This window comes from Pristis pectinata, chromosome 11 (genome assembly GCF_009764475.1).
Source record: "Pristis pectinata isolate sPriPec2 chromosome 11, sPriPec2.1.pri, whole genome shotgun sequence".
NCBI lineage: Eukaryota > Metazoa > Chordata > Chondrichthyes > Rhinopristiformes > Pristidae > Pristis > Pristis pectinata.
Window position 1 is genome coordinate 23,341,690 of NC_067415.1, and position 14,534 is coordinate 23,356,223.

A 14,534-nucleotide genomic window follows, 5' to 3' on the forward strand; every position below is an offset into this window, starting at 1 on the left:
TCCACACCTGTAGCCAGATCAGATTGGAATATGATTGCTAGTCTCTGCTATTTCTTCTCTTGCTCCTTTTAAGGGAACTATGATTATCAGAGATGTTTCAAACTTTTACAAAGCCTCATGTACTTTGATGTGAAGCATGGCTCCATCAGCGATCTTGCCTCCTGTGAAAGGCTGTCAAGGCATTCCAGGCAGGAGGTATTGTAGTCTTCGGGGGTATTCCACTGAGGCCTCGCTATGCTGTGCTGCTCAATTCCAGAATCAGGAGGCTGAGGATGATTGCCAGATCCCAAGATGGTGAGGGACCTTTCATACTGTTTAATATCAAGCTCTTAACTATTAAATCAGAATAGGCTGAAGCATGCTGTTCAAACGTGCTGGTGTTCAATCTGTTTTGTACACTGCTTTCTACACATCATCTGCACAATGGTTCTTGGATGCATGTTTGCCAATATTTTTATAAAGATGGCATCCAACAGATTTCCCCATCAGGAGTGCATGTAAATCGTGGATCTTATATCAAATGAGCCACAGAGCACCCTACAAGGAGGGTACCCCAGAACCTAATTTATCCCGTGCTTTTATTTTTAGTAATATTGATGGTGATTGGTGATTGTTACTTTAAGGTGTCAACCCTTTAAAGTTTGTATCATGTGACTAACTACAGTAAAACTTTGTTAATCTGGCATGTTCAGGATTTGTGGATTTTCTGAATTGTTTGCTATTTACATATTAATACACCAACTCAGTTTTAATTCACTTTTTTTTTAAAGATGTTACAGAGTAGAATGATAAATGTTCCAGCGAACCAGTAAGTTTAAAAGAAGCCCAGGAAACAAGGGTCCTTAAGTTTCAAAGGAGTGTGGGAAATAGAACCATGCGAGTTCAAGGAGAGTACAGGAACCTGATTAACCTGCACAAGATGCTGACCTGCTCAGAAAAATGGTTCTTGAACATTTTATGCATTTTTTAAATCATTAATTAGATTTCAAATTATTTTATTAAATTAACATTATCTGGGATCTCTCGGTCCTAATTCACAAGTTTAATGTAGAATTAACCTTTTTGCGTTTGGATGAATTACATTTTCTTTTCTTTCTGAGCATTTTCTGTTCTTTTCTTTCCAAAAAAGCAGTCTCATCATAACACTCTTCAAACTTTAGACCAAAAGCCTTTTTTCCCTCCTTTATTTTTTCAGGAACATAATACTACAAATTATTTTATGTTTAAAATGGATCACATTTATCAATTGAAGCTGGTTGTTTAACATTAAATTGCTTGGATCACTGAAGCAGACTCATAGGTTCATTGGTTAATAAGGAATTGAATAAAGAGGATTATATATTTTACACACATATATTGATGTGCATTATAGAGGTAAAGCAGCATATCAGTGATCCTACATCACAAGTTGGGAGATGAATGTACGAATCCCAACCTTATTAGGTATTTGTATTCGATCTTTCCCACAGATGGCAAACTGCTAATCTTGGCCAGTTCATCAGGCACAGCATGGAGCAAATTTGAAGAGAGGTTGGGTGGTGCTTGCATTGGTGGCAGTGCTGGGAGGGAAAATCAGCATGAGTTCCACCAAGGATTGTTCTTCCAGTACACCCTTACCAGATGGTCACAGAACTGCACTTTTGACGATTGAAAATTTGTGCAGTAAAAGAAAATGTCTTTGCAATCACAATCTTGCTAAACAAAATATAAAAGGAGACAATGAATTTAATAAATTTAGTTTAAAAAACAAATTATTCAGATATAAATTTGTAAGTAAAGAAAAAAGTCTTTAATGATGATATTGTCCCTTTTTATAGAAAGAACCATAAATTTTTCACACTTATTTGATCTTGAATTTTTAAAAAAATTATTATATTTTTGTCAAGATTACTTAGAATTTTAACCTCTCTTTTCCAGCAAAAATAATGCATGGGAAGAGATACAATTCAAAGATCCTATATACTCAATTCAGTCCACCCATTCTAGCCACTGAAATGTTTATTCAGTTATCGACGAGGCTCCAGCTGAAAGCAGGTGAGGACCAGTATTCAAAAGCTGTGGTCCATTTGTATTACTAGTGCCCTGGCATAATTTTAAATTCACTTTTACATTCTTTGCCACTTAGGAGCAGAACCACAATGAGAGGTGGCAAACGACCAGGGGAAGCCAAGTGGTAAAAGCTTCATGTAGAATCACAGAGTCAGAATTATGAAATTGTTGTTGCATGGAAGGAGTTCATCAAGTCGAGTAACCCTGTCAGCCCCAATCCTTTGCTCTTGTCCTACATCACTGCAAAAATGTTCTCTAATTTCCTTTCCAATTCTATTTGAAGGCACTGATTGATTTAGTCTTTGATTTAGTGCTGTCATGTAGATAGTAGGTCTGCTCTGGAAGTCCAGTCCAAGGTAAAACCCTTGCTAATCTGCTATGCTGATACCGTACCCTACCATATTCTATGCTGTGCCTGGTAATCTGGCCAGGATTGCCAGTTAATAATCTATAGGAAAGACTGAGTACTAATTTAAAACAAAGCTAAGATTCAAACATTCATCTCCCAATTTATGATGCTGAATCTCTAATAGTGTGCTCTTTTTACCTCTATATTATGAACATTATATGGATAAAATCCTCTCCATTCAATTTCATCCCTCTGGGCAGTGAATTTGAACTCCACTTTATAACTATTCTCTGAGTCAAAAAGATTGTCATTGAGACATATAGTATGGAAAAAGGCTCTCCAGTCCAGTAAGTCCATGCAGACCAACAAACACCCATTTACACTAATCCTACATTAATTCAATTTTATTTATTCTCCACACATTCTTATCAATTTACCCCAGATTCTACTACTCACCTACAGACTAGGGGTAATTTATAGTGGTCAATTAACTGATCAACCTGCACATCATTGGAATGTGGGAGGAAACTAGATTACCCGGAGGAAGCTTACATGGTCACAGTGAGAATGTGCAAACTCCACATAGATAGCACCTGAGAGATAGTGGCTGTACGAGCTGCGCTGCTATGCTGCCCCTCTCATTCCCCTTGGTACTTTTCACCCAAAATATTAAATCTGTGTCTTTTAGTTCTTCAGCAATGTACTAATGGGAACAACATCCATTTACCCTATAAAAGAAAATCATGATTTCATACACCACCATCAAATTCCATTCACTTCAACCCCAGCTTCTCCACTCTCAACACAGCTGGAACCATTCCAATAAATTTGTTTTGTTCTAGGATCTTCACATTACTTCTGAAGCTAAGTGACTTCTATTAGCCAGGAGGAGCAGGAAGGCTTCTTCCAGCACTTCCCTTTCTCAAGTGCCTCCAGAATCCTGCTTGTGTCCAGTGCAGCAATTGCTCCATTGGTTTCCAAATTTGGCACGCTGTCAGAAATTTTCCAATCCTATATCAGAGGTACGGAAGCAGGTAGGTCCCTGGGACTCTCCTGATCTTGCATGAAATTAACAAAACCTCAACGTCCCCAAGATCTCCAATGTTTTGTGCATTTCAGCAATTGTCCAACCCGTTCATGTTAAAACTCCAGGCCTTTGACTCACTAAAATAAATTATTAGGATTAATCAAAGAATAAAATGAATAGATATTTTTGATTCTTAAAAACAATTTATATCTCATAGTCCTTAGTAGTAAGATCACTTGAGAGGAAATTGAACTAGGAAAAGATGTGTTGATAATTCAAATTGCAAAATCAATAACAGTGATCTAGCACTGAGCATAAACATTTAAAAAAGACCAGAATGAATAATGGAGGAAAATATTACCAAAATCTTTACTTGATTCTATAGTGTGGTTGAAATGATCTCCAGCAGGGTTTGTTGAGTTGCAATGTGAATTAAAATGTTATTACAAAACAATGTAATAAAATTAGTTGGTTTATGCACCAATCCAAGTGATATAAATTGAGCTCTAAGAAACTCAGTCTTCACAAATTGCCAATTACTGAGAGTTCCATAAAGAGCTAAAAGTGTATTCCTAATAAATAAAATTACAGTTTTTGTACAACGCCTGCTTACAGTTCATTATCAATTATATTTCAACACCAGGAGCCAGCGAGCTAAACCAAATTCCTTTCACGTGGCAACCTAAACAAAAATCAGCTCATTATAATCACCATAATGCACTAGAATGGTAACATTACAGCTCTAGATTTCTTTTCTTTGTCATAATGACTGACTTAAGTGTTTATTTTTAACTCTCCCAATTAGAAGAAATTAATTTTGATACATATTCAATATTCATAAATTCTAGTATCTGAGATGGCACAACAATTATAACCATCTTTTGTAACGTATTTGAACTGAACTAAATTAATTCATTTCTGGTCCAGGCAAAATAAGATTCTATTTTAATATGAGTAATATAACCAAGCAAAGCACAAAATTAAAAAAAAATCAGATTATGGAGTTGAAAATCAATTCTTTGCCACTTTTTTTAATTTTAGTGAAGTCCAATATGGGCTGTCCTGATCGGATTTCCAGAAATGTGCCTCATAGATTGAAATAACATTTTTAATGAGCAGGGAGCTGGCCTGAAACAAATATGAATTTTCATTAATATGCATATAGGGAATTTACACCCAACTGTAGGACCCAAGATTGTATAGTCAATGCAGATTTAAGCAAGTGTGTATCATCTGCACACTGCCATGTTACCCCTGGTTCGAGTTTCCTATCCTTGGTGTTGAGTTTCCCTTCATAATAGGACCCTTGAAGGCCAATCCAATGAAATCCCAGTACTAAAATACACTACCAAATGGTTTAGTGCCTGTGATGCAGCTACAGGTAAGTTTTTCATTGCACCTGTGCACGTGACAATAAATTCGACTTTGATTTTGATGTTCAGCAGTTAACTCCTGAAAAAGACTTTACATTTCAATGATCAAACAAACACAATTCAACAAACTTATTTACACGCCTGTCATTATCAATTTACTTTTCCCCTCAGAAGTTTCCCTGGAAGAATAACAAAACTGAAAACTAACCATAGTCTTCTGCAGATTTCAGTAGGACTTCAGGATGTATGGATCCAAAGGCATTGCGTATGAACCTGCGTCTACGACGTAAGTCATCTTCCCAGTAGTCCAGGCGCCAAAAATCATGTTGCTGACTATGAAAAGACAAAACAGATACACATATTCATACTTCTGAAAATGATATTCAGAGACAGCAGGTCATACTCCGTAACTCAATTAAAAGATTTGTTTGCTGTTAAAAAAAATCAACTTTCTGACATAAGCAACAATAAAGCAGTAGAGAAACGCAAGAATATTTTCGCACTTGTACTGCAGAAAACTACAGTTGCAAATTTATAAGCAACAATGCATCAATGGTTATTAGTGTCAATCCATGTAATATTTAACTGCTGGACTGCTTCCTCTTTCTGATATATATTCAAAGATCATTCATATAAAATTTGGATAAATTGGCTTTTTTTGCATTTATTTCTGTTACAATAAGTAGTATTAACAAACTGACTAACCTGAGTCATAAGGCAGCACAAACTGCCATTGAAACTGCCATTGACATAAATCAGAGCAAGACCATTAACAAATACAGCATCAAATTACATTTATAAATGGCACAGCTTGCCTCCTTTTACAGTGTTTTTTAACAAGGCTTGTAAATCATGCAATAGGACCTCAAACCAAACAGCATGCCATTTAATGACTCTAGTCCCTCTGCAGACTGAACTTGGAACTATAAAATATTGCTTTACTTGAGGTTGCAGAACCATGATTAAAATAATGTGTTGAAATATTCATTGAAATAATTCCCACAGGCGAAAAGCAACCTGAGAAAATTGCAATTTTATTCATTATTAATAAAGCTGAATTAAAGCTCAAAAAGTTCTAGCATGTGGTAATTGTCTGGATAAATTATTATTACAACATTATTGAAGGCCTTGGATAATACTTCAAGCTTTCAATTAACCCTTTCACGCCCAGTGAAATTGTGTCTCTGAAAAGCAGATTGTATTTACTGAAAACACTCCATTACAGTAAAGAGGTGTAAATATGTGGGCACACAATATGCACTCTGTGAGATCTAGACTCATGTGCCAGACAGGAGTTATTAAAATTTTCATATTTTGTGCCTTATTGGTAATAATGACCCTGCAGTGAAAAGCAGACAGAAAACTACCTTCACATTTAGCAACAGTTCAAGTGGAATCAGCAGCCTTAGTACAGTGCAGGAACATCTGTGAAATTACAGTTAGTGGGCTAGTAAAACAGGCAATGAATCTTCACTAAATCATCCCCTGTTTGATGGTCAGGACTATCTGAAAAATGGGTTGCATACTCACCCACTTGACCACAGAAGGCCAGTGTGCGGAGGATGCTAACTGCACAAGAGGAAAAGCTGAACAAGAATTTCCATCAACATAAGCTTACAATTGCAGTACCTGTGCTCACATAACTACTTTTTACCACATATGCTCCAGAAATATTGGTAATTGGTTTATTATTGTCACATGTACCGAGCTACAGTGAAAAGCTTTTGTTTACATGCCATCCAGACACATATACATAAATACATTGAGGTAGTACAAAAGGAAAACAGGAACAGAATGCGGCATGTTGTGCTATAATTACAGAGAAAGTGCAGTGTAGTTACACAAATAAGGTGCAAGGGCCAATGACGAGGTAGACTGAGAAATCAAGAGTTCATCTTTATCATATAAGAGGTCCATTCAAGAGTCTTATAACAATGGGATAGAAGCTGTCCTTGAGCCTGGTTCAATAATAATGAATTGAATGACTGTTTTTTGGTGGTGTTGGTTAATGGAGGAATGCTGGCTAGGAAATTATATTCTATATACATTGTTATATCTACAGATTGCCAGTGAAACCTTTTCTCCAACAATGGGTGTGAGAATTACAAGAAAAATGCCTCATACAAACTTACATTTCAGGTGGTAGCCATCCGCCTGATTGAGTTGAGAAAGATTTATCCAATCTAATCCCACCCTTCAGTGCTAGGTCTGTTGCCCTGCAGGTCATGGTTCTTAAGGTATATTAAGAACAATGCCAGTGCTGCCAGTACCACGTGATAGTGAAGGTAGGAATAGGAGGAGATGGCAAATAAATGCGTGGCTGAGAAGTTAGTGCAGGAGGGAGGGTTTTAGATTTTTGGATCATTGGGATCTCTTCTGGGGAAGGTGGGACATATACAGAGAGGATGAGTTACACCCGAACCTGAGTGGGGGGGGGGCTAATATCCTTGCAGCCAGGTTTGCTAGGGTGGTTCGGGAGGGTTTAAACTAGTTTGCAAGGGGGATGGGAACTGGGGGAGTAGGTCAGAGGAAGAAGGGGATGGGGAAAAGTCAGATCTAACAGGTAGAGAGGCTTTGAGGAAGGAGAAGCAGAGTACAGGCTATAAAAGTAGTAAGGCGGATGGGCTAAAGTGCATTTACTTAAATGCAAGAAGCATCAGGAATAAGGGAGATGAACTGAGAGCTTGGATAAGTACATGGGACTACGATATTGTGGCTATCACAGAGACATGGCTGACATCAGAGTCAGGAATGGATATTGAATATTCCTGGTTTTCAGTGTTTTAAAAGGGATGGGAGGGGGAGAAGAGAAGGAGGGGTGGCGATACTGGTCAGGGACACTATTACAGCGGCAGAAAGGGTGGATAATGTAGAAGGATCCTCTCTAGAGTCAATATGGGTGGAAGTTAGGAACAACAAAGGAGCAGTTACTCTACTGGGAGTATTCTATAGGCCCCCTGGGATACTGAGGAGCAGATTGGGAGGCAGATTTTGGAAAGGTGCGAAAATAACAGGGTTATTATAGTGGGAGGCTTCAAATTCCCGAATATTGATTGGCACCTGCTTAGTGCCAAAGGTTTAGACGGGGCGCAGTTTGTTAAGTATGTCCAGGACGGATTCCTGTCACAATATGTTCACAGGCTGACTAGAGGGAATGCCATATTAGATCTAGTTTTAAGTAATGAACCGGGTCAGGTGACAGATATATCAGTGGGTGAGTATTTGGAGGACAGCGACCACTGCTCCAAAACCTTTAGAATTGTCATGGACAGGGATAGGAAGAAAGAGGACGGGAAGATACTCAAATGGGGAAAGGCGAATTATGGGGCTATAAGGCAAGAACCTGAGAGTGTAAATTGGGGTGACATTTTTGAGGGGAAATGTACTATAGAGATGTGGTCAATGTTCAGGGATCTCTTGCAGGATGTTAGGGATAAATTTGTCCCAGTAAGGCAGAGAAGGAATGGTAGGGTGAAGGAACCATGGGTGACAAGGGAGGTGGAACAACTAGTTAGGAAGAAGACAGCATACATAAGGTGTAAGCAGCAAGGATCAGACAGGGCTCGTGACGAATAAAGAGTAGCAAGGAAGGAACCTCAGAAGGGGCTGAGGGGAGCGAGAAGAGGACATGAAAAGGGCTTTGGCGAGTAGGGTTAAGGAGGAATCCCAAGGCTTTTTACTCGTACGTAAAGAGCAAGAAGGATGACAAGAGTACAGGTAGGACCGATTAGAGACAAAGTGGGAGGATGTGCCTGGAAGCTGTGGAAGTGGGTGAGGTTCTCAATGAATACTTCTCTTCAGTATTCACCAAGGAGAGGAGTCTTGATGACACTGAGGACAGTGTTGGTAAGGGTAATGTTCTAGAATATGTAGATATCAAGAGAGAGGACGTGTTGGAGCTGTTAGAACACATTAGGACAGATAAGTCCCTGGGGCCTGAGGAATATTCCCCAGGCTGCTTCGTGAGGCGAGGGAGGAGAATTGCTGTGAACCATTGGTTAGGATCTTGAGTCCTCGTTGTCCACGGGGATGGTACCAGAGGATTGGAGGGTGGCGAAATGTTGTCCCCTTGTTCAAAAAAGGTAGTAGGGATAGTCCAGGAATTACAGACCAGTGAGCCTTACATCTGTGTTGGGCAAGCTGCTCGAAAGGATTCTAAGAGATAGGATCTATGAGCATTTAGAGAATCATGGACTGATTAGGGACAGTCAGCATGGATTTGTGAAGGGAAGATCTTGCCTCACAAGCCTGATAGGGTTCTTTGAGGAGGTGACCAGGAAGATTGATGAGGGTAGTGCAGTAGATATGGTCTACATGGATTTTAGTAAGGCGTTTGACAAGGTTCCGTGTGGTAGGCTTCTTCAGAAGTTCAGAGGCCAAGGGATCCAGAGAGGCTTGGCTGTGTGGATTCAGAATTGGCTTGCCTGTAGAAAGCAGAGGGTTGTGGTGGAGGGAGTGCATTCAGATTGGAGGGCTGTGATTAGTGGTGTCCCACAGGGATCGGTTCCGAGACCTCTACTTTTTGTGATATTTATTAATGACAGATGAGGGGGTGGAAGGGTGGTTTAGCAAGTTTGCAAATGACACAAAGATTGGTGGTGCTGTGGATAGTGTGGAGGGCTGTCGAAGCTTACAGAGGGATATTGATAGGATGCAGAGCTGGGCTGACAAGTGGCAGATGTAGTTCAATCTGGAGAAGTGTGAGGTGGTAGACTTTGGAAGGACAAACTCCAAGGTGGAATACAAGGTAAATGGCAGGATTCTGGGCAGTGTAGAGGAGCAGAGGAATCTGGGGGTTCATATCCACAAATCACTGAAAGTTGCCACACAGGTGGATAGGGTAATTAAGAAAGCTTATGGGATGTCAGCTTTCATAAGTCATGGGTTCGAGTTTAAGAGCCACGAAGTAATGATGCAGCTTTACAAAACTCTGGTTAGACCACACTTAGAGTACTGTGTCCAGTTTCTGGTTGCCTCATTATAGGAAAGATGTGGAGGCATTGGAAAGGGTGCAGAGGAGATTTCCCAGGATGCTAGCCTGGATTAGAGAGTATGGATTATGAGGAGAGGACTAAAGGAGCTAGGGCTTTACTCATTGGAGAGAAGGAGGATGAGGGGAGACATGATAGAGGTATACAAAATATTAAGAGGAATAGATAGAGTGGACAGCCAGCACCTCTTTCCCAGGGCACCAATGGTCAATACAAGGGGCATGGCTTTAAGGTAATAGTGGGAAGTTGAAGGGAGACGTCACGAGGGAGGTTTTTTCTCCAGACCGTGGTTGGTGCATGGAATGCGCTGCCTGGGGTGGTGGTGAGGCCAATATGTTGGGCAAGTTCAAGAGATTGTTAGATAAGCATATGAAGGAATTTTAAGATAGAGGGATATTGTGGGAGGAAGGGGTTAGATAGTCTTAGGATTGGTTTGAAGGTCGGCACAACATGTGGGTCGACGGGCCTGTATTGTGCTGTATGGTTCTATGGTATATGTTTGAATACTGTTTCAATGTGACAGAGTTTGTGTCACCATCATCCTTGAGGCAGGCGAGTTCCAGATCCCTACCAAGCCTTTGGGTGAAATATGTTTTCTCATCTCTCCTCCAACCAATTACTTAAATTTTTGTACTTGGTTTTTGACTCCTCTACTAAGAGGAAAAAGGCCTTCCTATTTACTCTGTCTCAGCCGCTCATAATTTTATCTACTTCAATTAAGTCTCTACTCAGTTCCAAAGAAAACAACTCTAGTTTATCAAATCTCTCCTCAGCTACAATGTTCCAGTCCTGGTAACATCTTTGCCCTCTTCTGTGCCCTTTTCCGTGCAATCATATCTTTCATGTAATGTGGAGAACTGTGCACAGAATTCAAGCTGTGACTTAATAAATATGTTGTATATAGTTCTATCATAATCTTCCTGTTATTGTATTTTATGCCTCATTTCATAAAGGAAAGAAAGTAACAGGTATGCCTTCTTAACCACCTTATTGACTTAATCTACAATGTTTACGGATCTGTGGAAATAAACTTCAAAGTTCCTCTGTTCCTCCATGACACTCAATATCCTATTTACTGTAAATTCCCTTGCCTGTTGCACCTCCCCAATATATTGTCACACTTCGCACCATTAAATAAATTCATTTTTCTACAACATCCACATATTTCTGCAGTCTACATCATTCCTTCTTACTGTCAATTAAACAGCTAATATTTTGTATCATCTTCAATCTGTTTTATCTTGCCCCTTAAATTTGGATCTAAATTAATGCAAATTACAAAAAGCAAGAGACCGAGTACTGACCCTACAGAATCCCACTGCAAACAATCTTCCAGTTATAAAAACAACACTCATCAACCTTTACCCTTTGCATCCTATCACTGACCAAATTTTGGATCCTGAATCCAGCTTAGCAAATATATACCTTTTATACAGACTGTATCCTAGTCCTTCTCATTTGTTAAAATTTGATTACAAACTTGCTCTTCTCTCTTCCTCGAGTGGTTTGGAAGTGAAAATTACATATCCAGCAGTGTGGTTGTCCCATTTTTGGTTCTTAGATTCAACCCAAATAGCCCCATTTGAGCCAAAGACTGCTGATGTTGGAAATCTGAAACATACAGTAAACATAAAATGCAAGGGATACTCAAGAGGTCAGGCAGCATCTGAATGAAAAAATTGAGTTAACGTTCCAAGTCAGTGACCATATATCAGAACTGGAAGAGTAAGAAAACAAGAATATTCTAAGCTGCAGTGAATGGGAAAGTGGAGAAAATAAAAGGAATGTTTATGATAGCATGGAGAGCAAGGTTGTCCAGGTGACACAATTGCTTTTAGTGCTGTTCACAAGAGGAAAACAAAAGATTGTGAATCACAACTGTCATTGATTCATACAGCACAAAAGATAACTTTCCACCCAATTCATGCATGCCGACCAAGGTGCCTTCCTGAACTGAAAGGATATTGAATCCTAGTTCACATTTTTTTTAAGGAATATTGGGAATATTCCCAAAACCCTCTAACTGCTGCTTCCAAATATTGTTCAGCAAGGAGAATTACTGATTCATCAGTTAATTGAGGATAATAGGCAGTAATCAGGAGTCATTCCCATGTGGTCAAACAAGGCATTGAGATTCATTGGTGTCTGGAGTCAATATTCAGGATTACCTTACACCTGGATATCATCATACCACCATCTCTGGTGAGTCAGGACAAACACAGGGATGGTGATTGAGGAATCTGGCAGTTTAGCTTTAAGGTATGATTCAATGAGTATAACTTTATCAGTCTTTTGCTTAACTTGTCTGTGAGACAGCTTTCCCAATTTAGACTCAAGTCAATATTCCTGAGGGTTTTGCAATGTTTGTTGAGATAGCAATCACTTTGCTGTCTGAATAAGGTGCCTTGGTTGATACCAGGGGGTCTGCTCAATTTTACTATTCTGTTTTAATCTCATGATTTTGATGTCACAGCCATGTTGGAGTGCAGTTGAGAGTCAAACCACATTAATTCAGAGGTCATGATTAATAGTTCACAGACATCAGTGCAAAATCCACCAGACATGACAACAGATAAACCAACTAACTGGCATAGACCTCAGCAATGGATCTGCACACAATTAATACACAATCAGCTCTGTTGACCCTGTAAAGTAATCTCACTGATGTCTGATATCTTGTGCCAACATTTGGAGAGCTATGTAATGAGAGTCATGATTATACAGTGATACCTTGAAGACAATGTCCCAGATTCTTCTGTTCTTGTCTCTAAGTATGTGTTTCCTCATAGCAGGCCATATCCACCAAAGGGGAGGGCACAGTAGTACACAGTCCACACTTGTGTGTTGTTCTGGTCACTACATTATAGGAAAGATGTGATTGCACTGGAGAGAGTGCAGAAGAGATTCACCAGGATGTTGCCTGAATTGGAGGACTTTAGTTATGCAGAGAGATTGGATAGGCTGGGCTTGTTTTCCCTGGAGTGAAGAGGGCTGAGAGGTAACCTGATAGATGTATTTAAGATTATGAGAGGATAAATACGGTAGATGGTCAGAATCTTTTTCCCATAGTACAGGCATCAAAAACAAGACAGCATAGGTTTAAAGTGAGGGGGAAGGAGTTTTAAAGGGGATCTTAAGGTTGTTTTTTTTTACACAGAGTGGTTGGTCTCTGGAACACGCTGCAAGAAAAGTGATAGAATTAGATACAGCCACTGCATTTAAAAGGCATTAAGATAGACACTTAAATAGGCAATGCATAGAAAGATACAGACCTAATGTGGGCAAATGGGATCAGTAGATATGGGCAAAAGGGTCAGCATGGATGTTTCTCTAAGGGCCTGTTTCTCTGGCTTGCAACTCTATACGACTTTAATTCCATTCAGAAGCGTCTGTATATATTAGGAAATCCAGATTTATCAAGCTGGAGCTGAAAAAGTGATTGTATTTTATTCTGCAAGGTCCTAAAGCCCACTAGTAAATATTACTTCCAAATAAACAAAGGTACCAAAATCATTTCATCAGCATGTGATAAAAGAGACAAAATAATTCCAATAAATCTCAATTACTATTACAAAGGTGCAATTTTAACTAAATCATGGTTAATTGTATCTTGAGCATTGCGAATTTCTGCAAAATGACCATAAACAGCATTTTTGGGGGGAGGGGGATTAAGTAAATACATTCAGTTGTGGCCTGCCATCAACTTTTACAATACCCTAAAAGGCAGTAAAAACTATATCAGTTGTGCTTTAGATTAAACCTGCTAATGAAACAAATTAAGAACCTTCACAATGTTGCCATGAACCTTCTTATGCTCCTGCCGAGAAGTGAGCTACTGAGCCAGAAAACTATATAAAATGACTAAATTATACATGAAGATGAAAGCCTTGCATTGAAGTCATTACTCTATGCTGTTCAAATAAGATTTGAAAGCTTCAGATTTCTAATATTTTTGCTAAACTGACTTCTTTCTACACATGTTCAAGAGTCTCTCAGAAAAAAAACATTGTCCTTCTTCCCATATTCTATGCTATATTAACATAAAATATTAGGTCTGGTTTCTGAAAGATTAGATACTATATGCTGAATGTTTGATTATGATACAGCCCTGAAATATCACACACTTTATCATGTCTGCCTGCCTTTCATCTTTGATAATTATTTCTGAATATCTGTAATGACCCAAACAGTGAATTCAAACCACAATAAATCTTCAGGCTATAACTCAGAATGGCAGACTATTCATCAGAAAGGCAATCTGTAGAAATAATTAGCTCTCTTGACTTTCACTTCCTACTTCCCAATTGTACACAATGACAAAAATATGGTGGTCAAGGTTTATACAAAGCAGGCTAAATTTATTATTCACATCTCCAATCAATCATTGCAAGGCGTACTTGAAAACCTAATTTGCTGTTAAACATTGATAACCATGAACTGCCAGAAGTGATTGTTGTTTTGTACATCTTCACCCACCTTATATCATGAAAAAATTACACACTGATTATTTATACAATTAGGATTATTGGAATAATTCACTTCCCTATGGAACTAGTCCAGTCCATCAAATGATGTGTTTAAGTTTTTCATTTTTAAAATGTGGAAAAAAGGAAAGGTCTCCTGTATATTGAAAATATTGCTCCAGATATAATAAACTCTCTGGCATACAACGGATTTAAATTTTCCTTCTGCAAGAAATTTTCTTTATTCATTAATGATTTTGACTATTTTTCAGTTTACTTCTA

The 14,534-nt window shown here is 38.8% G+C and overlaps 1 protein-coding gene across 1 annotated transcript in view; it reads right to left on the minus strand.

Moving 5' to 3' along the window:
* Positions 1–14,534, minus strand: part of nbeaa (neurobeachin a) — a 560,854-nt gene that overhangs the window by 235,585 nt on the left and 310,735 nt on the right. Inside the window, exon 38 of the mRNA XM_052025565.1 lies at positions 5,007–5,131. Within this exon, the coding sequence (XP_051881525.1) occupies positions 5,007–5,131 (125 nt within the window). The remainder of the gene's footprint in view (positions 1–5,006; positions 5,132–14,534) is intronic.